General features: G+C 36.7%; 1 protein-coding gene across 5 annotated transcripts in view; it reads left to right on the top strand.

The window, feature by feature from the left end:
• The window catches only part of SIK2 (salt inducible kinase 2), a 128755-nt gene that overhangs the window by 12982 nt on the left and 92102 nt on the right, over positions 1-23671 (top strand). For all 5 annotated transcript variants that reach the window (XM_082660417.1, XM_082660416.1, XM_082660419.1 and 2 more), the window contains exon 3: positions 2275-2338. In XM_082660417.1, the coding sequence (XP_082516543.1) occupies positions 2275-2338 (64 nt within the window). The remainder of the gene's footprint in view (positions 1-2274; positions 2339-23671) is intronic.

Genomic DNA, 23671 nt, shown 5'->3' with positions numbered 1-23671 from the left:
GAGCCAAATGTTTATTTTGGAGGGGGTTCTTTTATCAGATAAAGTAAATAAGTTACTTTTTTTTAATTAAGTTTATTAAGATACAGTTTTGTTAAAGTAAGCTGCACCTCTTTCAAGTGTAAAGCCATGTTTTTTTTGTTGTTGTTTTTTAAAATTTATTTTATTTTTGGCTGTGTTGGGTCTTCACTGCTGTGCGTGGGCTTTCTCTAGCTGTGGTGAGCGGGGACAACTCTTCATTGCGGTTCGCAGGCTTCTCATTGTGGTGGCTTCTCTTGTTGCGGAGCATGGGCTCTAGGTGCACAGGCTTCAGTAGTTGTAGCACACGGGCTCAGTAGTTGTGCCTTGCGGGCTCTAGAGCGCAGGCTCAGTAGTTGTGGCGCACAGCTTTAGTTGCTCCACAGCATGTGGGATCTTCCCGGACCAGGGCTCGAACCCGTGTCCCCTGCATTGGCAGGTGGATTCTTAACCACTGCACCACCAGGGAAGCCCAAGCCATGTTTTTGTAAAAGGAAGATTTTTCTCAGATTTTTGAAGAGTAATTTATATTTAAGAATGATAATGTAATATAAAACCCTTTTTTATATTTCTATTCCTTAATATTTAGAATTTTTATATTGGAAAACTGTTTTTAAGCTAAAATGTTACAGTATGCTAGTCTATGACTTTGATCTCTAAGTATGATGTGTGTACCTAGTGGTGTGCTGGGCTCAGCCTGTACTTGCTTGTGAGAGCTGATTGTTAAATTTTCAGAACTTTTGTGAGCCAGTTAACACCATGTTAGTGTCAATAGCTCAAAATCAGCGATGGTAGGAGTATTTTTACACCACAGAAATTGGTTTACAAGTCAGGCTCTTTTTTTTTTCCTCAGAGAGCTAGTGCTAGCACGCTACTCTGTGCACTCAAATTGGTTAGCACAAGTATTCCTTGGGGTATAATAAGAAAATATTAGAACTTCTAATTCTGTTAATCTTTTATATTTATCTTCTTGTGTGCCTCTTATAATGTATATAATATATTTATAAAATGGCACAAGTATGTAATTTGTGTCTCTATGTGTATATACTCATAAATATATATACATATATGTGTATATATACATTTACCTCTATACATACATACATGTATATATTTGACTAAATGACTTTATCAATAGAGATTTATAATGTAAACCATGTGGAGACCATTGGAGAGCATTACTGCTAGTTGAGAATGAGAGACTATGGTGTGCCACTCAAAACAATTCCTAAAACTGCAGAGGGCCTCTTAGAGCAAAGTTATGTCAGAGTGTTTCTCCCCTTAGGCTTCTTCTTTTTTTCCCTAAAGAGGATACTTATAAGAAACTAATCACATCCTTAGAAGTCTGATGACCCATAACTCAAACTGAGGTTAAAACTACCATGATTCTTCAACTATACTTCAATTAAAAAACAAAACAAACAAACCAAAAAACTACCACGATTCACATGATAATTCTGTCTTTATATGAACTCCAATAATCAGTTACATTAACTTACTGTTGGAGTTGTTTAGACCCAAATTGTAGGTAGCTCTTAGTTTTCAGACCTGTTTTAGGAATAGTCCTAAACTTAAATGTTAGAGCAAAATTAGTTTTTAGCCTTTCAGTAGATAGCACTTAAATATTACATTGTTAGCATGTGCCAGTATGTATGTTCCTTTCTGAATTTAGAAAAACTAATTTAAATAAAAGTGTATAGCAGTGGAGCTATGAAGAAGCTTTTGAACAATGTTTTAAAATAACAGTACTTTGTAAAAATATGAAAGTATAGTAGCTAGGTTACTTTGTGCCAGATTAGCTAGGTTACAGGCCAGATTACCTGAGCTCTATTTTATAAGCTCTACCATATAAACACAGCTAGAAAAGTCAGTGAGGAGGTAAAAAGTTGATCTTCAAAATTCCTGTTACCTATATTAGTATTTTTCAAACATGAATGTGCATTGTAGTCACCTGAAGATTTTGTTAAAATGATAATTCTTTGTCAGTAGGTCTGGCATGGGATCTGAGATTTTGCATTTCTAACAGAAGCCTGGGCAGTGCCGCTGCTCTTGCTGCTGGTCTGTGGACCACATTTGGAAGATGAAGGGTCTAGATTTTTCACAAAAATATTAGCATAAGGATATTGTCAGTCTTGTAAACCTCACCAGCTTCTGAATTATTCATAACTTGATACTTTTATTAGTAGTTTTAATTTAGGTAACTCCGTAGAATGTTGCAATCTTTTCCTGTGAGACTAATGTGGAATTATTTATCAATAGGTAATGGAGACCAAAAGCATGTTGTACCTTGTGACAGAATATGCCAAAAATGGAGAAATTTTTGGTAAGCACATTTCTTTCCATTTTTTTTTAAATTTGAAAATGTCAGTAAGCTTTATGAATAGAGTATCTTCTATTAATTCTCCTGCTTATTTAAAAGTTGCTAACATGAATTAGAAATTTTTAAGCATTAGAACATAATAAAATATCCAGTAAGCTAAAGATATGGAATATAATTTAGTCTCTTGTATTTATGATATTAAAGCTATTGCTTAATTCTTTCATCTGTGTTAGAGAGATTGGAGAATCAAAGATAGGGGGAAACTTTCAGTCATATTGCAAAGGAGATTTTCTTTCATTTATCTTCCTTTTTACCTTTCTTTCCAGGGTAAAGATAGTCAGATATTTATTGAGCTTGTACTATGTCTCAGACATTGTACTAGGTGTAGGGGATACAGTGGTGACCTAAATAACACAGTCCCTGCTATTGTGGATCTTATAGTTTAGTAAGCTGTTAACTTTAGCTATAAGACCTCTGGGAAGTCACTAAACTTCTCTGGGACTCAGTTCCTTTGTCTCTAATAAAAAAATATTTGATTAATTGGTTTCTATGATCCACTCTAACCCTTAAAAAATTATAACTATTTTATTGGTTTTAGCTTTCATCTATTTTATTTTTACTTTATGGAGCAAGAACACTGTAGGTAGTCTAAATGTTTTGTTTTTTAACCTAAATTTAGTCCGAAATTGTTTTTTAAACAGCTTTATTGAAGAATTCACATACAGTAAATTGCGCACATATAATGTGTACAATTTAATAAGTTTTCACACACAGATGTATGAAACAGACCACCACCACAGAAGTTTCTTTGTGACCCTTTGTAATCTTTCTTGCCCCACCTCACCACCAGGCAAGCACTGATTTGTTTTCTGTCACTATAGATTAGTTTATGTCTTCTACAGTTTTATTATATAAAGGTGCTTATATAGTCTGTACCCTTTCTTTGTCTGGCTTCTTTTTCTCAGTTTAATTATTTTATGATTCATCCATTTTGTTGCATGTAATAACATATCGTTTCATTTTATTGTAAGTAGTATCCAATTTTGTAAATATACCCCAAGTTGCTTATCAATTCATGTATGGATAGACATTTGAATTGGTTTCAGTTTGGGGCTGTTACACATGAATTGCTATGAACATTCATGTACAAGTCTTTAACTTACAGTCTACCCTCAAGTAATATTCACCACTTCACATAGAGTGTAAGAACCTGGCAATAATATACTTCTGTTTAACCCTTCCTCACCGTTATTTCTTTGTCATACATTTTATTTATACCTATTTTATAAAACACAAAATACAGTGTCATTAATTTTGTTTAAAAAGTCAATTATGTTTTAAAGAGATTTCAATATTATAAAAAATCTTATACATTTACTAGTGGAGTTACCATTGCCACATCTCTGTATGTAGATGCATGTTTTCATCTTCATTCCTTTATATGGATACATATTTTTATCTGGCATCATTTTTCTTCTGCCTGAAGGACTTTATTTAGCATTTCTTGCAGTGGAGGTCTGTTGGCAATGAAATCTTTCAGCTCTTGTATGTCTAAAATAATCCTTATTTTGTCTATTTTTAAATGATATTCGTACTGGGTATGTAATTCTAGGTTGACTTTTTTCCTTTCAGTGCTTTAAAGATATTGCTCCACTGTCTTCTCATTTGCATTATTCCTGACAAGAAATCTGCTGTCATCCTTTTCCTTTATTCTTCTGTATATAATGTGCCTTTTTTTCCCTCTGGCTGCTTTCAGGATTTTCTGTTTACCACTGGTTTTAACAGTTTGATTATGATGTGCCTTTGTGTGGTTTTCTTCATGATTCTTATGGTTGGTGTTCATTGAGCTCCTTGAATCTGTGAATGTTAAGTTTCCATCAGATTCAAAAAATTTTCAGCTATTATTTTGCTGGCCTCTTTGTCAAAGACTCCAGTTGCACATAGATTAGGCTGTTTGAAATCCTCCCACTGCTCACTGATTCCAATTTTGAAAATTCCTCTTTCTGTCTGTATTTCATTTTGGATAGTTGCTATTTCTATGTCTTCAAGTTATTTAAATTCTTTAGCTATTTGTTTCAACTAGAAGCTTCTTAGCTGAAGTGGTGTGGGCTTTGAAGCCAAAAAGATCTGGTCTGCAATGCTGGCTATACCATATTAATTGTCTTTCAAGAAATCTTTATTGAAAGCTGACTATATGTCCCACACTGTTCTGTGTGGGAAGAGTACCACAATGAAGAAAACAGACAAAAATTCCTTTTCTCAGGAACCTTGCCTTTCAGTGTGGGGAGAGAGACAATATGCAAAATAAGTAAACTGTATAGTGTACTAGATGGTGGTACATGCTATAGCAATAAAGCAAGGAAGGGGGCATGTGGAGTGGGAGAGTTGATTGCAATATGAAATAGAGTGGTCAGGGAAGGCCTCGCTGACATTTGAACAGACTAGAAAGTACAGCCATATAGATATGGGGAAGAGAGGGTGGCCCAAGGAGAGGGAAGAATAAATGCAAAGCCCCTGAGGCAGCAGTGTGCTTGGTGTGTTCAAGGAATAGCAGGAAGTCCAGTGTAGGTGGAGAGAAGCAAGCAAGAGGGAAGAGCAAGAGCTAGCAAGGAGGAATATTAGAAAGGTCAGACGAGGTCAGAAAAGTAAATGGGAGGCAGGAGTGGGGCAGATTTGGGGGCTTTGTAGACCATGTAAGGACTTTGGCTCTTACCTTGAATAAAATTAGGGAACCATTAGAGAGGTGTTTGAACAAAGAAGTGATTGTATCTAAGCTAACATTTTAAAAGCATCACTGGCTGCTGTGTTGAGAATAGATTGTAGTGAGCAAGGATGGAAACAGGGAGACCAGGTAGGAGACCAGTAGTCCCAAGTGAGAGATGATTATGGCTCAGGCCAGGGTAGCAGTAGTGTACATGGTGCCAGGTGGTCACTCACGGGATGTTTTGAATGAGTAGAATCAGTAGGATTTCTTGAGAGATGGAGACCACCCAAGTAGAGAATATGATTAGGAAAGAGACCAATGTCTGATCCCCAAGGCACTCAAACATTAAAACCTCAGGAAAATAGAAAGAACTAGCAAAGAAGACAGAGAAGAAAACCAAGAGAATGCAATGTCTTGGAAACCAAATGAAGAAAGTGTTCTCAGGAGGATAGAGTGAACATCTCTGTCAGATGCTGCTGATAGTCAAGAGACATAAAGAATGACAATTGACCATTGTATCTGTTTTGGTGGAGTGAGTGAGCCAAAGCTACACTGAAGAGCAGATGAGAGAGGAAAATGGAGAGAGCCAAACAGAAAACTCTTAAAAGGATTTCCACTTCAAAAAGGGAGAAAAAGAAATGAGAAGGTAGTTGAGGTCAAGGGAAGGATTTTGTTTGTTTTTTGCGGTACGTGGGCCTCTCACTGTTGTGGCCTCTCCCATTGCGGAGCACAGGCTCCGGACGCGCAGGCCCAGCGGCCATGGCTCACGGGCCCAGCCACTCCGCGGCATGTGGGATCTTCCCGGACTGGGGCACGAATCCGTGTCCCCTGCATCGGCAGGCGGACTCTCAACCACTGCGCCACCAGGGAAGCCCCATTGGAATATTTTTTAAAGCTCCGGGCTGTAGTTTTATGAGTAAACTAGATAGAAATGGCTATTATATGTTAGGTGTCATTTCTATGAAAATAGAATATTCTAAGTTGCTACTTCTTGCTAAGACCATTGATGATGAAGGTTTGGATCACATTGTTTTATATAAATTGAAGCATAATTTGGGGATTTTTCATGTAAAATAGCTAGAGTAAATATGGAAGATAAGACAGAGTAAACTGTAGTTTCAAGTAATTACAGGCAAAGCCAGCGAGTTTCTAAGGTGGAGCCCATGAAGACAGTAAAATAGAAGTGGGAAGATGCAGTCCATGGAACATTAATCAAGTAATGAAAAATATGTATAATGTTTTAAGTGAATTCTGAGCCAAAATGTTTTCAGTCTGTTTTAGATGAAACAGAACCACAGAAACAATATTCAACTATGTATTAAGCACTATATATTAAGATTTAATGTTCATGTTTATAATGTTGGAATTACTCTTTACAAATATACCTTTAGTGCCTCCTCTGTGCGGGAGGGCATTGTGTTCCTTTTTTTTCCCTTAGTTTTGTATTTAGGTGGCCAGCAAGTCATACTCTGTGTTCTTGAAAAATAACTTGAAATTAAACCCTTGTGTTTCCACAGTCATCACCTTTATCTAGGCTTTCATCCCCTCATGTCTCAATTATGAAGACCTCATGTTTTACCACGCCCTATTTCTTTTCCAGTCAAGTACATTTCTGATATATTTCCTGTTTAATCTTCCCCAACTATTATTTTTGTTATATTACTACTGTGTTCATTAACCTTTACTTACCTTCCTATTATTTATTGGATAAAATTCAGAATCTTCAATCTGCAAATAGGATAACTCAACTAAGTAAATGGATGTGCCCAGCTATTCCTTACATAGGTCTACAGATTATCCTTAGGTAAGGAAAACCAAATTGCCTCAATTAATAATCAGTCTCCCTCCCTTCCTTCCTTCCTTCCTTCCTTTCTTTCTCTCTTCCTTCCTTTCTTCCTTCCTTCCTCCCTCCCTCCCTCCCTTCTTCCCTCTCTCTGTTTGTTTCTTTCTTCCTTTCCATTTTTCTTGGTCTGTATCTTTCTATCTTACAAGTTTTTATTTTTACAAAAGTTAAACATGTACTAAAGTAAGAAGTCAAATAATTCTGCAAGATTCGTTACCAAAAAATACCTGTTGCCCATCCTCTTCCCCACCCCCATTTCCCTTTCTCAGAGGCAACCACTTGTACTTCTTTCAGCTGATTAATTTAGATTTACCTCCATTTTCCTAAGTAATATGCTTATATTGCAGCTTCTGGCTTTTTCTGTTTAAGGCACAATCTTTTGATAGTTTTTGAATTCTTTCCCTACTGCTATAAGTAAGAAGCATATGTTAGAGAGGTGTTAGGAGCAGTTGTGGAAGACCTTGAGAGTTTGGATAAAGGGTTAGGATTATTTGTCAGAGTGGGCATTTGTGAGCCAGAAGGTGGTGAAGAGCCAAAAGGTGATGATATGTGTAAGGACTTTTAGGAAGATAAGTCCAGCAGGTGTGTGTAGTCTGAATTAGAGGAGAGGAAGGAGGCTATTTAGGGGACTGTTTTTATTTTCTAGAGGTAAGAGGCTAAATGCCTAGATTAAGATGTTAGTTGTTAGATTCATGAGAAAAGATTTTATGCAAAAGGCATTTCCACAATAGCAACAAGCCATATTTATTGAGTACTCCCTCTTTGTTGGGTACTATTTAAAATACTTTACATAATTTATTTATTGAAACCTCACAAAAACCTTGTAAGATAGGCACTGAAAGATTCAATAATTTGTCCAAAGTCACACAGCAAATAAGTGGGAGAGTTTGAATTTGAACCATGCAATTCCAGAGGCTGTACATTAATAATTACTATCTGCCATCTCTCAAGAGTTCTTATTGACTGTCAAGAGGAAAACATCGAGAGTTAGGATTTAAAGCAAATGTGACTGAAGAATATTTGTGATGTGGTTGACAGCAATAGAGAGGCCTCGTTCCCAACTAAAAAATTACAAATTAGATTTTAGATGTACTGTTGGAAATAACATCAGGACATTTAGTTTGATGTGAGCTGTTGGCAGTTGAAGATAGAAACAGGTAACCTTCAAAAGAGAACTTAAATTCAACACTAAAAAGACAAACAACCCAATTTAACAAACGTGCAAAAGACTGGAACCAAACACTTCACAAAAGAAGATATATAAATGGCCAATAAGCACATGAAAAATTACTAAATGTTATTAGTCATCAGAGAAATGCAAATTAAAAGCTACAATGAGATAACATTACATATCAACTAGAATGGTTAAAATTTAAAAGATTATATGAAATGTTAGGAGGATATAAAGCAGCTAGTATTCTCATTCATTGCTGGTGGGAGTGTAACATGGTGCAGCCACTTGGGAGAGCTATTTTTCAGTTTTTTACAAAGTTAAGCTTATATCTATCCTGTTACTGAGCAATTCAGTTCCTAGGTATTTACTCAAGAAAAATGAAAACAAATATTCATAAAGTGACTTGTACAAGAATATTCATATAGCAACCTTTTTCACAAGCAGGAACAACCCAAATGTCCATCTGCAGGAAAATGTATCCAAAACAAATTGTGGTATAGCACAAATTGTGGTATAGCACTACAGCAGTACAGGAAGATGACACAGCAATAAAAAGGAATAAACTACTTATACATGCAGCAACATAAACAAGCTGCTAAAACAGGCAACAATAATAATATTACAAGGGGCTTTCCTGGTGGCTCAGTGGTTGAGAATCCGCCTACCAATGCAGGGCACAGGGGTTCAAGCCCTGGTCCGGGAAGATCCCACATGCCACGGAGCAACTAAGCCCGTGCACCACAACTACTGAGCCTGCACTTTAGAGCCCACGAGCCACAACTACTGAGCCCGTGAACCACAACTACTGAGCCCGCATGCCACACTACTGAAGCCTGTGCACCTAGAACCTGTGCTCCGCAACAAGAGAAGCCACCGCAATGAGAAGCCCACGCACCACAGCGAAGAGTAGCCCCCATTCGCCACAACTAGAGAAAGCCCGCACGCAGCAACAAAGACCCAACGCAGCCAAAAATAAAAATAAATAAATAAGTAATAATAATAATAATGTTACAAGAAGCTGAAAAGTGGTTGTCTCTTTTCACTCTTTCTGAGGAGAGGGGAAAATTGACTGCAAAGGGATAAGAGGGAACTGTCTTGAGTGATGGAACTGTTTATTTTTGTTTTGAGTGGTGGTTATATAGAGTATGCCATTATCAGAACTCATCTAAGTAACCACCTAAGAATTTGCATTTTATTGTATGTAATTTATACCTCAGTAAATCCTTTTCTGTCAAAAAAGGGGAGTTTAGTAATAGAGGTATAGATTTGACAATTATCTGTGTAGAAGTATGAGTGAAGCTATAATTAATAATGAGACCTCAGAGAGAAGGCAGCTAAGAAGTGAGTTTTGTTTATGCCTTCATTTAGGAGGCAGGTGGGTAAAGTGGAATTGGTAAAGTAGAAGAGTATCTTGGGAAGTAAGGGTAGTTTCTGGCCTGATTAGACAAGCGAGGGTTTAGAACGAAGAGGGGTATGTTTGGTCATTAAGAGATCATCAATGCTTTGAAGAGAGTACTTTTCAATAAATTGGGAGGTAAAGCCAAATTTCAAGAAGTTATGTACATATGGATGGTGAGAAAAGGGAGAAAGTATTATAAAATTATTTTGAGGTTTTTAAGGTAGAAAGAAGGAGAGAAGGAAAGAATTGAGGGATAATTGGGGTCTATAGAATTCAGTATTATATCATGCTTTTTTTGTGGTGTTGGTCTTGGTGTTTGAAGAAGCTAAAAAAGAAAAGAATATAGGCAGGAAAGAAGACACAGTTGGTGAAACAAGGGTAAACAAGAGACAGTGGGATCAAGAGCACAGAGGGCATGGTTAGCTTAGAGGAGAGGAATTCCTTCTTTGAGAAAGTGTGCATGGGTGCAGTTACAGTGAGAATTAGAGCTTGTGCTAAGGATATGGCTACAGAGGTACTTCGGAGGAAATAGCAGGAAGATGTATTTGTTAATATAGAATAGATTTAATTCATTCTGTAATGTAGCAGATGAGACATCAGGGAAAGAGCAATACATTAGACATAAGGTTTAGAGCAGCTGGCGGTGTTCATATGACAGTCAAGGGATGAATAAAAGCGTCAGTGATTAGCTTTGTGGGAGGGAGTTCATGGTAGACTCATAGTCAGCAGTGCTTTCCAACCCAGGAGGGGAAAGAGTAGACAGTATGAATGGCCCACGTTGGAGAATGGAATGGTACAGGACAAATGCATGTAGGACTTGAGCAGTGTTGAAGTGGCTGACCATGAGATCCAAGTTGAGGAGGGAGATAAGTGAAACAGCAAAGGGGTCTCATGAGCTGAGAACAGAACAGTGGAGCGACTGAAGGTTAAGAAGAGGGTGAAGTACTTTTGGAGAAAACATTCATATACAAAAAAATAAAAACTCTAACCTTGAGTCTGTACATAACTTCCCAGCAGCTTGCCACTTTCAAGTTCTCTTCTGCTCCTGGCACTGATTGCCCTAACTGCGCCCTGCTAATTCAGGAAAGGCCGTAGGTCTTTGCACTCTCCTCATCTGTTCCTTCTTTGCATAGAGAGAGGTTTCCTGTGCCATCTGGTTTTCTTGCTTCATCTGACTAGGTTTAGGCCAAAAAAGTGATTTTGGTGGCGTGCTGAGAATGCATCTACAGTGCATGATTCATGCATTATGAGGCTACGGTGTTTATGCCCTTTATTTTTGTTTCGTTAATTAGATTGCACCTCATTCCATAAATGGCTGAGGTAGCTTTAAGTGAAAATAATGCAAAAACAATAATTGTAAAATATAAACAAGAATAAAGAACTGAATCAGAAAACACATGTAAGAGTAGAAAACAACCACGGGAGGTGGGGGAAGTGAACACAAATATGCAGGCAGTAAGGGCCTAAGAGCTTCAGGTTTGGCTGTAAGCTTTCTGGCTGTCAGAATGAAAAGAAGATATAGTCATTTACAGAATTTTATCTAAAAGAAAGAAAGGTACCTATTCTTCAAAGAAAGGAAAACTTTTCTTGGTAGTAAATTCTAGAATAAATTTTTCCTTTGGGGTTACTTATGAGAGGTACTAAGTAAGCCATATTTTTAAAACAAAAATCCAGTTAAAACTGTTAAAACTTTTCAGAGGCTTCATTGGTTTTGGAATAAAGTCCAGGAATCTTAACAAGGCCAACAAGGATGATTACACTGTACACATCTGAGCCTTAAAAACAGTAACAGTAAAGACTGTCATTCCTTGAACATTTGTCAAGTGCTAGGCATTGTGCTAAGTCCTATACATTTACTGTGCCACTTCGTCCTCTCAAAAATCTTTTAAGGTAGGGACTAGTAATATCTCCATATTACAATAGTGGAAACTGAGGAACAGGTTAAACCATTTGCCAGGTCGCAGAGCACTCAAGCAAATAAGCGACTTAACCAAGGCCTGAAGCCGTAGTCTGTCTTCAGAGCCTAAGTTGTGAATGACTCTACTATACTAACTGGTTATATGCCTTCTTAAAGTTTTTTGAACTTAACAAGCTTCTTCTGTCAGTGACATCACACATTACTCTTTCTTCTGCGGGAAGGATTCTCTGCCCTCCCCTATCCCCTTAAGCATGTCAGTTAATTGAATCTTGAAGGATATAATTGATTTAATCATAATTAATTAAATTATCATTAAAACTAAAGACAGGCAAAGCATGTAACAGTTTTGTCCACGATGGCGTATATAACTGTTCTTGATAGAGCTTCTTGAGTTGCTTTGATCCCATATTCCTTCCTCATCTTTAATGGAAGTAGGAAGCATTTAAGCCCCCTGTCTTCAGTACTTTGGAAACTGGCTAGTGGACTTACCAAATCTAATGACCAAATCTAATCTAATGACCACGAAACCCATAACTATTCAGATCTTCATTTTGATTCTCAAAATAGAATGCATGAATTTCTGATTCCAAATCTGTGCTCCTGTTGATCTGGAGCCCTAGAGCGCTCTTTGCACTCTACATATTCAAGTCTTGCCTTTTTTAAAGGCCTAGTTGAAGTTCCATCTCTTCAGTAAAGTCTTTCTCAATGAATTCTATCCACATTAATTTCCTCTTTTGAAAGCATCTAAGTCTCTTTCCTGCACAACTCACTTTAGAATTTGTTTACATACTGCCTTTCATTGTTATTTAAGGTCTTCTTGTGTATCTCTTTATCTCTACTAGATTGTAAGCTTCTGCTGAGGACTTAGCACAATACACAGCATTTTATAAACACTTGTTGAATGAATGGTGTAATAGTCTACTTTGGCCTTATACACCTTGTTTACTCGGTGAAGACAACAGGTGAACACTGTTAGATGAAGTAGTCTGAAGGTACTTCTTTGTTCAGATTTTGAAAGGAGTTTTCTGTCGGACTACTCTACAGGAGATAAACATGAATGAGGAAATACTAACTGAATCAAGGGAGAAAACTGGCTTCCTCTAGTGTACTGAGCAGTTTTTGAGTACTTACTGGTAGTTACCACCCTACAGTTATATTCTTTCTTCCAACTCCCACGCCTCCCTAAAATAAGCTTTTTGGAGTATAATGATAAATAAGAGCATATACATTTAATCTGAGTAATTTTTGTTTCCCATTTCTTATATAGCAGTTGGTGCTCATCTCTGAAGGATATTATTTTCTTAATCTAGCAGCATGGAGTATGTAATGGCAAATGAATTTGCTAAAAAGAGCCTAGAGTTAGTTATAAATATAAGGTTTTGACTCAAATTTTCCTTTGGAATCAAAGGTGTGATTAATGAAAGTTATTCTGGATTCCTACATTCTTTAGAGCTCTTTCTCATGTTTGTCCATGTGGTTACACACAGAAAATGGTGCAAAATCTTAGGGTGGTCACCTTGTCAGACCGTTTCGGCACTGTTCAAACAATTAAACCGGCAGTCAGCAGATTCCGGCCTGGTAATTAAATTACCCAAGGCCTTTGTTTTCAGATTTCTGCTCCTTGATATTCTGTGTCTTTCCAGGCCAAGCATGTGCCTGAGGTTTATTGATTCATTTCCTGTCTTTCCCTTTCAGTGGTAACGTATTAGGATGCTGGCTCTGGTGACTGAAAAAGGGCTTTGTTTTAGCCAAAATACCTTTAGACACTTGGTTACTCAGAGAAACTAAGTGACAATTTTTGCGGCCTTTAGTTACTATCTTAACAGCATAAAGGTAATGTTAGAAGAGTTGTTCATTTGCCTTTCATTATACGTTTAAATAAACTTTGAAGGTTCTGCTCACTTTATAGCACCAGTATGACTCTAACTTAAGTTTTAATTCTTTGGGTTTTGAAATTATTAACCAGGGTTCCAGGTGCGGTAGTGCTTAAATCTGTCCTCACTTCTCCAATTTCTTCCATCAGTGCTTTACTTTTGACCTTCATTATTTCTCACTTTAATTACTTCAGCAGCCTAAGGTCTCTTTGGCTCCAGATCTGTACCTCTTCTAATCCGTCTTCCATGTTGCTGTCAAAATGGTCGTTCTAAAATGCAGATCTGATCCTTGTCAGTTTTCTGCTTAAAATATTTCTATTGTTCCTCATTGCCTTTAGTGTATAAAATCAGGATTTCATATAGAATTAATGTAATAATGTAGCCCCTATCTACCTTCCCAATGACATCCCCCTCACATGTTTTATGAGCTTAATTAACTGAACATAATCTATTGTGCAGATGTATCGGCAAATGTTGCTTTCACGTGCCTGAGGATAGATGTCAATGTAGAAAGATATTAAATTGGTGTGTACTTCAGAAGGGGTATGTAAATGTTGAGTTCACACAGATAAAATTAGCCTGTCCTTGGACATAAAATTTAGGATATTTCCTTTTGAATTTTTATTAGACACTTGTAACAGTTACTTTATCTAATTGGATTACTTATAAATTTTTCTAGTTAACTTTTAGGGACTGCTAACTGCATGAAAGAGCCGCCATGATTCATGATCCAAAAAGTTGCTGTTGGTCTCCCCTCATCTTTTTAAAATTCGATCAGACATTAAAAGAAAAATCCCAAGTGAGGTCTGTGTGCTAGTCCTAGATCTGACTTCTAATACAAACATCGTGGGGTGAGCCATATAACATTTCTGAACCTCAGTGTCTTCTAGAAATGAGGGAATTGTTTATTAAGTACTATGTGTTTGATACTATGCCTAGTGTGGGGGATTGAAAAGAAAAAAATTAGTGACTTGACTACTGTACTAGAAGAGTTCATGGTCAGTTTTCTAGGTCTAAAGAGCTGATGTCTACAAATCTTAGGTAACAGTTTTCTGAACATTTGATGAATGAAATGGATTTGTCAGAAATGATTAAATAAATTGTTTTTAAGCTTCACATGTTTGGAAATATAAGCATAACAGGCCTTAATTGAATAGACTAGTTTCTGAAAAGCAGTCCAGTTTTCCTGTTAACTTCTGTATTAATTTCAGCTATCTCCTGCTGATTATTGGCAGCTTGCCTTTAGTTATGGTTCAAAGCTGACATTCTGTTCTGTGAGCAGTGAGCTTCTCCCATGTCTGGCAGCTGTAGCTGCAGCTAGGCTACAGTGAAGGGAGAGGGAGAAGCATCAGCTCTTCTGCTCTTGGCCATAACCATACCCAGCCGAATTCTGTTAATGTGAGGCTTTGGCAGTCTGTGTTTTCTGTGTCTTTAAACATGAATTTCTATTAAGTGAACCATTGTATTTAGGAATTTCAGTAAGGTTGAATTAATTCAGAGAAAGCTATTTCTTTGTTTGTGAAAGGGGAGAACCAGAGGTAGAATTTATCTGCTGATTAAGGTGGTAAGAGAGAGAGATTTCCTACTTAGAGTAAATGGGGAAACCATAGTCCACATAGGGAATGATCTTTTCTTCCCCTTTTGGAGAATATTCTTCTTTCAGAAAAAGGTATCTGAAAGAGACCACTGAGACCTTATACATCTGAAAATGCCTGCATTTTATCCTCATACATGAATAGTCTGTGCTATTGCTCCATGTCTACTTTTGAAATTTTTTTTTTTAATTTCTGTCACAGGAATACATTGTTTAGAGAGGGTCTGTTGTATATCAGATACAGTTCTAGGTGCTCAGAACACATCAATAAACATATAGTCCTTTCCGTCTTAGACCTTATATTTTAGTGAGAGTGTTTTAGGTTGGGTGGATTAAAAGAAAATGTACTATGTCACTGTTTCAGAGAAGGTAAGAAGGGTAGGAAAACGAGGATGGGGATGAAGATTTGTTCCTTTATAAAAGGTGGTCAAGGAAAGCCTCTCTGATACATATTTGAGCAGAAACCTGAAGAAAGGTTGTATAGGAGTAAATATTTGAAACCTTACATGCCTTGAGATCTTGCATGTCATCCATAATATTTAATAGTTTGTCTTGGAATCGAATTTTAAGTTGGAAATACTTTCCCTTCAGAGTAATGAGGACATTGTCCCATTATTTTGTAGTTTCCAGGATTGCTTTTGAAAAGCTTTGAGTGATCCAGTTCCTGATGCTTTGTTGAGAATTATTGGTTTTTGTCTGTGAGTTCCTACGATCTTCTCTTTGTCCCCAGTCTTCTGAAATTCCACAATGATACAACTTAGTGTAGGTCTGTTTTGCTTCAGAGTGTTGAGCTATTGGTGAGCCCTTTTAATCTGGAAACTCATATACTTTGGTTCTAGAAAATTGCCTTGAATTACTTAGTTGATGGTTTCCTTCCCTAATTTTCTTTTTCTTCTCTCTCACGAATGCCTATTATTCAGATATTGACCGTCCTGGACTGGCTCTTGAATTTTCTTTTCTTTTTTATTCTCCTGTTATCCATGTTTTTGTCTTTCTGTTCTGCTTTCTGGGGATTTTATAAAAGTTTTCTTCCAACTTTTCTTTGGCTATCATATTTTTGATATCTGTAAGTTTATTTCTTTCCCTGATTGTTCCTTTAAAAGGAACACCTGTTTCTTATTTGATGATTTTACAATTTCTTAGCTCTCTGAGAACAATAATTTTGCTGCATTTTCTTCTCCTTTTTTCCTCCAGTTTGATTTTTTTCTGTTGTTGTGGTTTATGTATTTTATGTTAGGAGGCCTTTTTAGATGATTACTAGACGTATTTGGTTGTCAATTCCTGGCAAGAACGAGGAACTAAGAAGCTGACTAGAAACTAAGCCAGTGGATGGGATTTGTCAGCTATGAGTTTAACTATAGGAGTGATCTGACTGTGTTCTTTCATTAGAGATACCCAGTGTTTGTATATTCACTCTTGAGTGGACAAGAAGATTCTTCCAGTCTTCTACCAAGAGGGTAAAAGCTTGGTTACCTCATGGGTAAGGAAGACTGAGGCATGTCAGTATCCAGTATGCATATGTTTATGTAATCCTCTTGTTTTCAGTGGTATCCCTGTCCTCAGCTGTGCCTAGGATCCCTAGTTTAGGAACCCTCTGTTTTAGTCTCTCAAGAGACTAAGCCTCCAGATTTCTACTGGAGTAGAAGTCAGGGCACACACCCAGTTACGTAGAATGAGGGTTGAGATTTGGGGATTGAATTGCTTCTTAAAACGTCTTCAGCTGATCACCCTTAGTTTAACTTCACTCATACCAACTTTCAGAGTTCCTTGTGCCATCAGTTCCTGAGTTTTGGGGGAATTCTTCTGGGTCAGTTATACTGATTCAAGGTATTTTCCATTGCTGAGGCTTCAGGTTTCTCAAGTCAATTGAGGTTTGTATTTCAACACTGAAGCTTTTTGTTTCCAAGTTCTACAATTGGTTCTTTTTCCCATTTCCTATTTTTTTTTCTTAGATGTGATTTATTCCCTTATGTCTGGGAAGATAGTAAACATATATACTTATCTCTAGATGTTCCTTTTTTTCTCATCACTGTGTTTTCCTTTAAATACTTGAACATAATTAAAATAACCCTTTTATTGTTAGTTTTTGATAATTCCGTCATTTATATCATATCTGGGTCTGTTTCTATGGTCTGTTTTTCTCCTGGCTATAGGTTACATTTTCCTGCTTTTTGTTATGTCTAGTGCTTTTTTTTATTGGATGCCAGACATTGTGAACTTTACATTGTCAAGTCTTTGGATTTTGTCATCTTTTCTTAAAGAGTGTTGAGATTTGGTAGGCAGTTAAGTTACTTATAGTTCTTTTTGATCCTTTCAGGTTTTGTTAGGGTGGATGTTAAAGTATAACCTTTACACTAGAAACAATTTAGCCTCACTACTAAGGTCTCTACTTGAGTGCCTTGAATGATCAGTGAGAACTCTCCACTTTGGCTGGTGGAAATTTGAATGATCTCAGCCCTATGTGAGCTCTGGGAACTATGTAGCTCACAGCACCCCAGTCATTCCTTGCCCAACCTTGTAGAATTTGATCTTGTACACACATATCTTAGAATTTAGCAAAGACCTAATGGCATCCCATGCAGATTTGTGAACTTTTTTTTTTTTCTGCGTCACTCCCTCCTCTCCAGAACTTAGCCCCACATCTTCCAGAAACCTGAGACTTCTTGAATTCTCATTTCTGCCTCCTCTACTCCGCAAGACACCCGTGCTCTGCTTGGGATCTCGATCTCTGACCCTGCTCTGAAGTTCAGAGTGTGCCTCCACACAGAAAGTCAGGAGATCGTAGGCCTCACCTTGTTTGTTTCCCCTCTCTTAGGAATCATAGGTCTGTGTTGCCTTTTGTCCAGTGCCTAAACACTGTTTTTTATTGGATGCCAGACATTGTCAACTTTACATTGTCAAGTCTTTGGATTTTGTCATCTTTTCTTAAAAGTTGTTTTATATATTTTGGCCAGTTTTCTAGTTGTTTTAAATAAAGGGTACATCTGGTTCCTGTTCTATATTATGGCTAGAAGTGGAAGTCAACATACTTATTTTAAAATCCTATCCCAATTATATTTTTAACTCTTTCTTTAGGTGTGTTTGTTGATTGAGCTTGTTTTCTGTCTTAAATGAGATTTATATTCCTCATGCATTTGCTCATCCTTTGATTACATATGTATTTTTATAATTGAAATTCCTTGTTAGACTCTTCTCTGCCTCTGTTTATGCAGCTTGCTTGGGAAGAGGGCTAAAACCTGCCTCAATTTTCAGTGAGAGTAAAGGAGCTAGTAGAAGTATTTCTGGGCTAGATATCCTGGTGGCTGATCTATTGGGAATGAATGTTTCCTTTTCTTTCTAGGTATCACCAGTCTCCTAGGACACCGCCCTGTCTCTCTAAGATCTTATACACAGTACTCCCTCCTGGGGTCATATACCCTCTGTCACTGCCAGGAGTGTTATGCAGGGGATGAATACAGGCTGATTTGAGTTGGCTGCACCCACTGTGGTATTCCAACTAATAATGCTGTTGATTACCCCTTGGTCCTCTTCTGTTCCTATATTCCGCCTTTGGGCATGGAGCACTGATAGTTCTGTGGCCATTTTGTATCTGTATTACCTTTGAAGATCCATATTGATCTTACCCTTGATTTTTCTCTTTAGTTTGATGTAGTCTGTTGTAAATCACAGAATATCCCCAGCTTCTAGCTCTTCAATTCCTTATGTTCTCAGTTGACGACTAATTAATTTTCAGTCATTTCCAGGATTCGATGTAGCAGGGGAAAACTGGCTAGTTCTCAGTTTTAGTTTTGCTAGTGAAGCACGCAAACTAATCTCTTTTGGTCCTGTGTTCAGTCATTTTTAATAGATTTGCTTTTCATTAAATATCAGAATTTTTAAAAAATATCTAGCTTCACTACTGGCAAAGTAAACGATAAGTATTACAACATCTTCTCTTTGCTTCATTATCCCACTATGGGCCATTTATTTGGCTCTTGATTCAAGAAATAATTATCAGGTTTCTTACCTAGGTATTTGAGGGGGAGGGTACTGTCTAAAGAAAGAATTAAAGATACAGCTATGCAAGAATATGGTATGTGATAAATGCTATTAGAAAGTATGAGAAAAGTTCTGAAGAAAGTCAGGAAAAAACAGACAATCATAACAAGCAGAGATAATTTGCAGGGTGAAGAGTTAACAAACTCAGTGACAATATAGCATCTGGGAAAGGTTTATCAGTGACCAACCACATGGCCAAGTCTACTTGCTTATTTTTAGTCCTCATTCTTTGTCTTCACTGCAGCAATCTGACACACAGTAAGCACTCTCTTTTTCTTGGAAATTCTTTTCTATGACAGGTTTCTTTTCCTGCTTAAGACTTGTCTACCTGTCTCATTTTTCCGTCCCCTAAGAGAAGGAATTCTGTACATTCTCTCACTGTGAGCTCCTCTATTCTGAAGGCTTCAGTGCCTCTAGGAAGATGATTCTCAAATTTTTGACCTGAGCCTTTGCATTAGCCTGACCTCCAGATCCTTACTTTCTACCTTGATATCTGGAGAATAAATTATAAAACTGAGCATATTCTCTTCTAAATAAGCTCTACCTATATCCAAAAGTCTGTCACCAGTTTGACAATTCTTATCACCACTGAATGTCTTTGACTCAGTCGTCTTCTTTATGTTATTATCTCCTTAGTTGCCTAGTCTTATAATTTTTTTCTTTAAAATGTTTTTCATTTCTGCTCTTTGTATTTCTATTACCTTAACCCTCATTTCATCTCTCATTAATTCACCTCCAGCTCATGATTAGCATTCTAAGTGCTCTCTCGCCTCTAGTAGTCCCTTACCAATCTATCCTATGCACAGTTGCCAGTTTAATCTAAAACAAATTCATTCACATTCTCATGGTTTTGTCTGTTGTAAAGTACCATTATCAGTTTATGTATCTTCTACTCCACTCTGAGTTTCTTGAGGGCAGGATCAATATCTATTCATTTTCTGTATCCTCAGCACCTAGTAAAGTGCCTTACACATAATAGGCACTCAGTAGTTGAATGAATGAGGTAGGGCTTGTTTCGATTTTAAGGTATATTAACGTTTTGAGGTATAGAGTAGTCAGGCAATCATTACAAATGTATGAATAGATTTTATTTTTCAATAACAACCTTTTGATAATAGCAAAAAATCTTTGAATATTGATTTTACTGATTCATGAAAAGTAGGCAGTACCTTGAGAGCCAAAAATAATAATAAAAATAACCAATTGGCATTATAGTAAGACAACATATTTAACACCTACCAGTGTCAAAGAAATGTAGAAAATCCTATTTTCCCACAAGGAACTGAGAAAAAGGGAAGCATTTTTCCTAACATATTAGCCACATGGCATATATCTCACGCTTTAGGTGACTGCTCTCAGGACTTCTGCTGTTGAGAGCAGTATTATTATCATTGATTTTGGAAAATTTAGATTTGCTTGAAATGAGAAAAGCTCTGCTACCTGTTAGTTTCACCTGTTAGTTTATTTGCAAACTTATATTCTAAATGTACAATATGTCTCATGCTGCGTAAAGTAAAGGAATCTGAAGAAAAGGAAAACTAAAAGACTCACAAACTGTTGTGGGAAGGTTTTGCTTCTCCGTGGTTTGAGGAATTTGATTTACAAATCTAACACTGTCAATACGTTCTTGACTAACATACTTAAAAGCTTTCTGGACCTCTATTATTTATTTCAATTGGAATATGTGGTTACAAAAAATCAGAAAACCATAAAAGCCATTTCCATTTTTTGTTCCTATCCAGTCATTCTTCATTTACATGTTTTCCTTTTCTTTAAATTGAAGTATACTGGGAATTCCCTGGAGGTCCAGTGGTTAGAACTTGGTGTTCTCACTGCCGGGGCCTGGGTTTGATCACTGGTCAGGGAACTAAGATCCTGCAAGCCGCGGGGTGCAGCCAAAAAAAATATAAATAAAAATTGAATTATAATTTATGTACAATAAAGTACACATATCTTAAGTTTATAGCTTGATGAATTTTCTACTTATGATTCCTCTTAGGTACACATCTCCTAGGACAGGACAGAGAACATTTCCACTACCCTAGAAAGCTCCCTCATGTTCCCTCCCAGTCTGTATCCTCACAAAGTAACCATTAGCCTGATCTGTGTCACCATAGATTAGTTTTGCCTGTTTTTGCATTTCAGATAAATGGAATACTCTTTTATGTCTACTTCTTTTATTGAACCTATGTCTGTGAGATTCATCCATGTTATTGTATGTATCAGTAGTTCATTCTTTTAAGTTTACCTTTTTCACAAGAATAATACATTTTTTGAAGAAATTTTGGAAAATATGTAAAAGGTAGGGGTAGAAGTGGGGAGAAGAGAGAAGAAGACCCAAGACAAGTATTACTAAATTTTGGTTTATTTCCTTCAACTTTTATTCTCTGTATATGCACATAGTTTTCAGTAGTTAGAATCATGTTATTTAAGTTATTATGTATCCATTTTTTATTACATAACATATAAATATTTTTATTGCATAACATATAAGACTCTGAGCAAAGCCAGTTGTCCTTCTGTTTAGCCCAGGCTGAAATTACTAATAGGCTAGAATTTTCACTTACTCATTTAGTAATTCAACACATATTTGTTCAGCCTCTGTTTTTTGTTGAGTGCTGTTCCAGTCACCATTCCAGGTACTAGGAGTAGAGCAGTGGACAAGACAGGCCAAGTCCCTGCTCTTCTGGAGGTTACACTCTACACTAGGGGAAGATGAATATTAAACAAGTAAAAGTAAACAAGAAATTTTCAGGTAGCAATAAGTGCTATGAAGATAATACATAGATATGAAGCTACAGGAACTCTCATATACTCTTGATAGTATGTAAATTATTAAGTAAACTAAAATATAAATATACCTTGTGACCCAGAAATTTTGGGGGGGTGTTCTTTTTTTTTTTAATTGAAGTATAGTTGATTTACAAAATTGTGTTAGTTTCAGGTGTACAGCACTGTGATTCAGTATTTTCGCAGATTATATTTCATTATAGATTATTATAAGATAATGGGTATAATACCCTGTGCTGTACAATAGATCCTCGTTGCTTATCTGTTTTATATATAATAGTTTGTATCTGTTAATCCCATACCCCTAACTTGTCCTTCACCCCTGTCCTCTCCCCTTGGGTAACCACAAGTTCATTTTCTATATCTGTGAGTCTGTTTCTATTTACGTATACATTCATTTGTATTTTTTTTTTTAGATTCCACATATAAGTGATATCATATAGTATTTATCTTTGTCTGACTTATTTACTAAACGTAATATTCTCTTGGTCCATCCACATTGCTGCAGATGGCAGTATTTTGCTCTTTTTATGGCTGAGTAATATTCCATTTTGTGTATATGTGTGTGTGTGTGTATCTGTGTGTGTGTGTGTGTGTGCGCATGCGCACGCACATGCGCGAATGCCACATCCTCTTAATCCAGTTGTCTGTTGATGGGTGCTTGGGTTGCTTTCATGTCTTGGCTGTTGTAAATAGTGCTGCTCTGAACATTGGGGCAGAAATTTCATTCTGTTTCATGTATATATAGATAAGAATGCACCTAAAAGAATGTTCATAACAGTATTGTTTTAATAGTCCCAAACTGGAAGCACCAAAATGTCTACCAACAGTAGGATGGATAAATACATTGTAGTATATTTATACAACAGAATACTATACAGCAATAAAAACCAATGTACTACACTCTGTGAATGAGTCTTAAAAACATGTTATTGTAGGAAAAAAAACAGACACAGAAGAACACATTCTATTTATATAAAACCCCAAAATATGTAAAAACCAAGCTATATTGTTTGAGGATATATACTGAGATAGTAAAAGAACATTATTTTTTAAAAAAGAAGTGATTGCCGTAAAAGTCAGAATAGGGTTAGCTCTGGGGAGAAGGAGGAAGTTGTGACTAGGAAGGGGAACGTGTCGGGGAGGTGCTTCTGGCGTGCTGGAAATGTTCTGTTGCTTGACCTTAGTGGTGCTCATATAGGTATTTATAATCATTAAACTACATGTTTATGTTTTAAGCGCTTTTCCATTTGTGTTTTAGATTTCAAGCAAAGCAATGGGATGATAGCATAAGTATAGTTTGTGTGTGTGTTTCTGTGATTTGACAGCTTTGTTAAGGTATAATTGACATACAGTAAATTGTACATTTAAACTATTCAACTGGAAAAATCTGGGCATATGTATTAACCCATGAAACCATCACCACAATCAAGATAATGAACGGGTCCCCCACCCCCTCAGCGCTTCGTCATATCCCTTTGTAATCCTTCCCTCTCACCTGTTCCCCCTCCTAACCCCCTACCCCCAGGCAACCACTGATTTGCTTTCTGTCATTATAGATTAGCCTTCTAGAATCTGATATAAATGGAATCATGTATACACACACACACACTCTCATTGTTGTCTGGCTTCTTTCACTCAGCATAATTATTTTGAGATTCATCCATATTGTTGCATGTATCAGTAGTTCATTCCTTTTAATGCTGAGTTGTATTCCCTTCTCTCTGGATATAACACAATTTGTTTATCCATTCACCTGTTGATGGATATTTGGGTTGTTTCCAATTTCTAGCTATTGCAAATAAAATTGTTATAGGTATCCATGTACAAATCTGTGTATAGATATATACTTACTTTTCTCTTGGTTAAATACCAATGAATGGAATGGCTAGCTAATATGATAGGTGTGTATTTAACTTCCTAAGAAATATAAGTATACCTATGTAGCCCCCTAATATCTTGTGAAAATATTTTCAGTTCAATAAATATATTCCTATAAAAT

The sequence above is a fragment of the Grampus griseus genome, assembly GCF_964374135.1.
Source record: "Grampus griseus genome assembly, chromosome: 8".
Classification (NCBI taxonomy): domain Eukaryota; kingdom Metazoa; phylum Chordata; class Mammalia; order Artiodactyla; family Delphinidae; genus Grampus; species Grampus griseus.
Note: the sequence above shows the minus strand (reverse complement) of the source record. Positions and strands in the feature narration are given on the sequence as shown.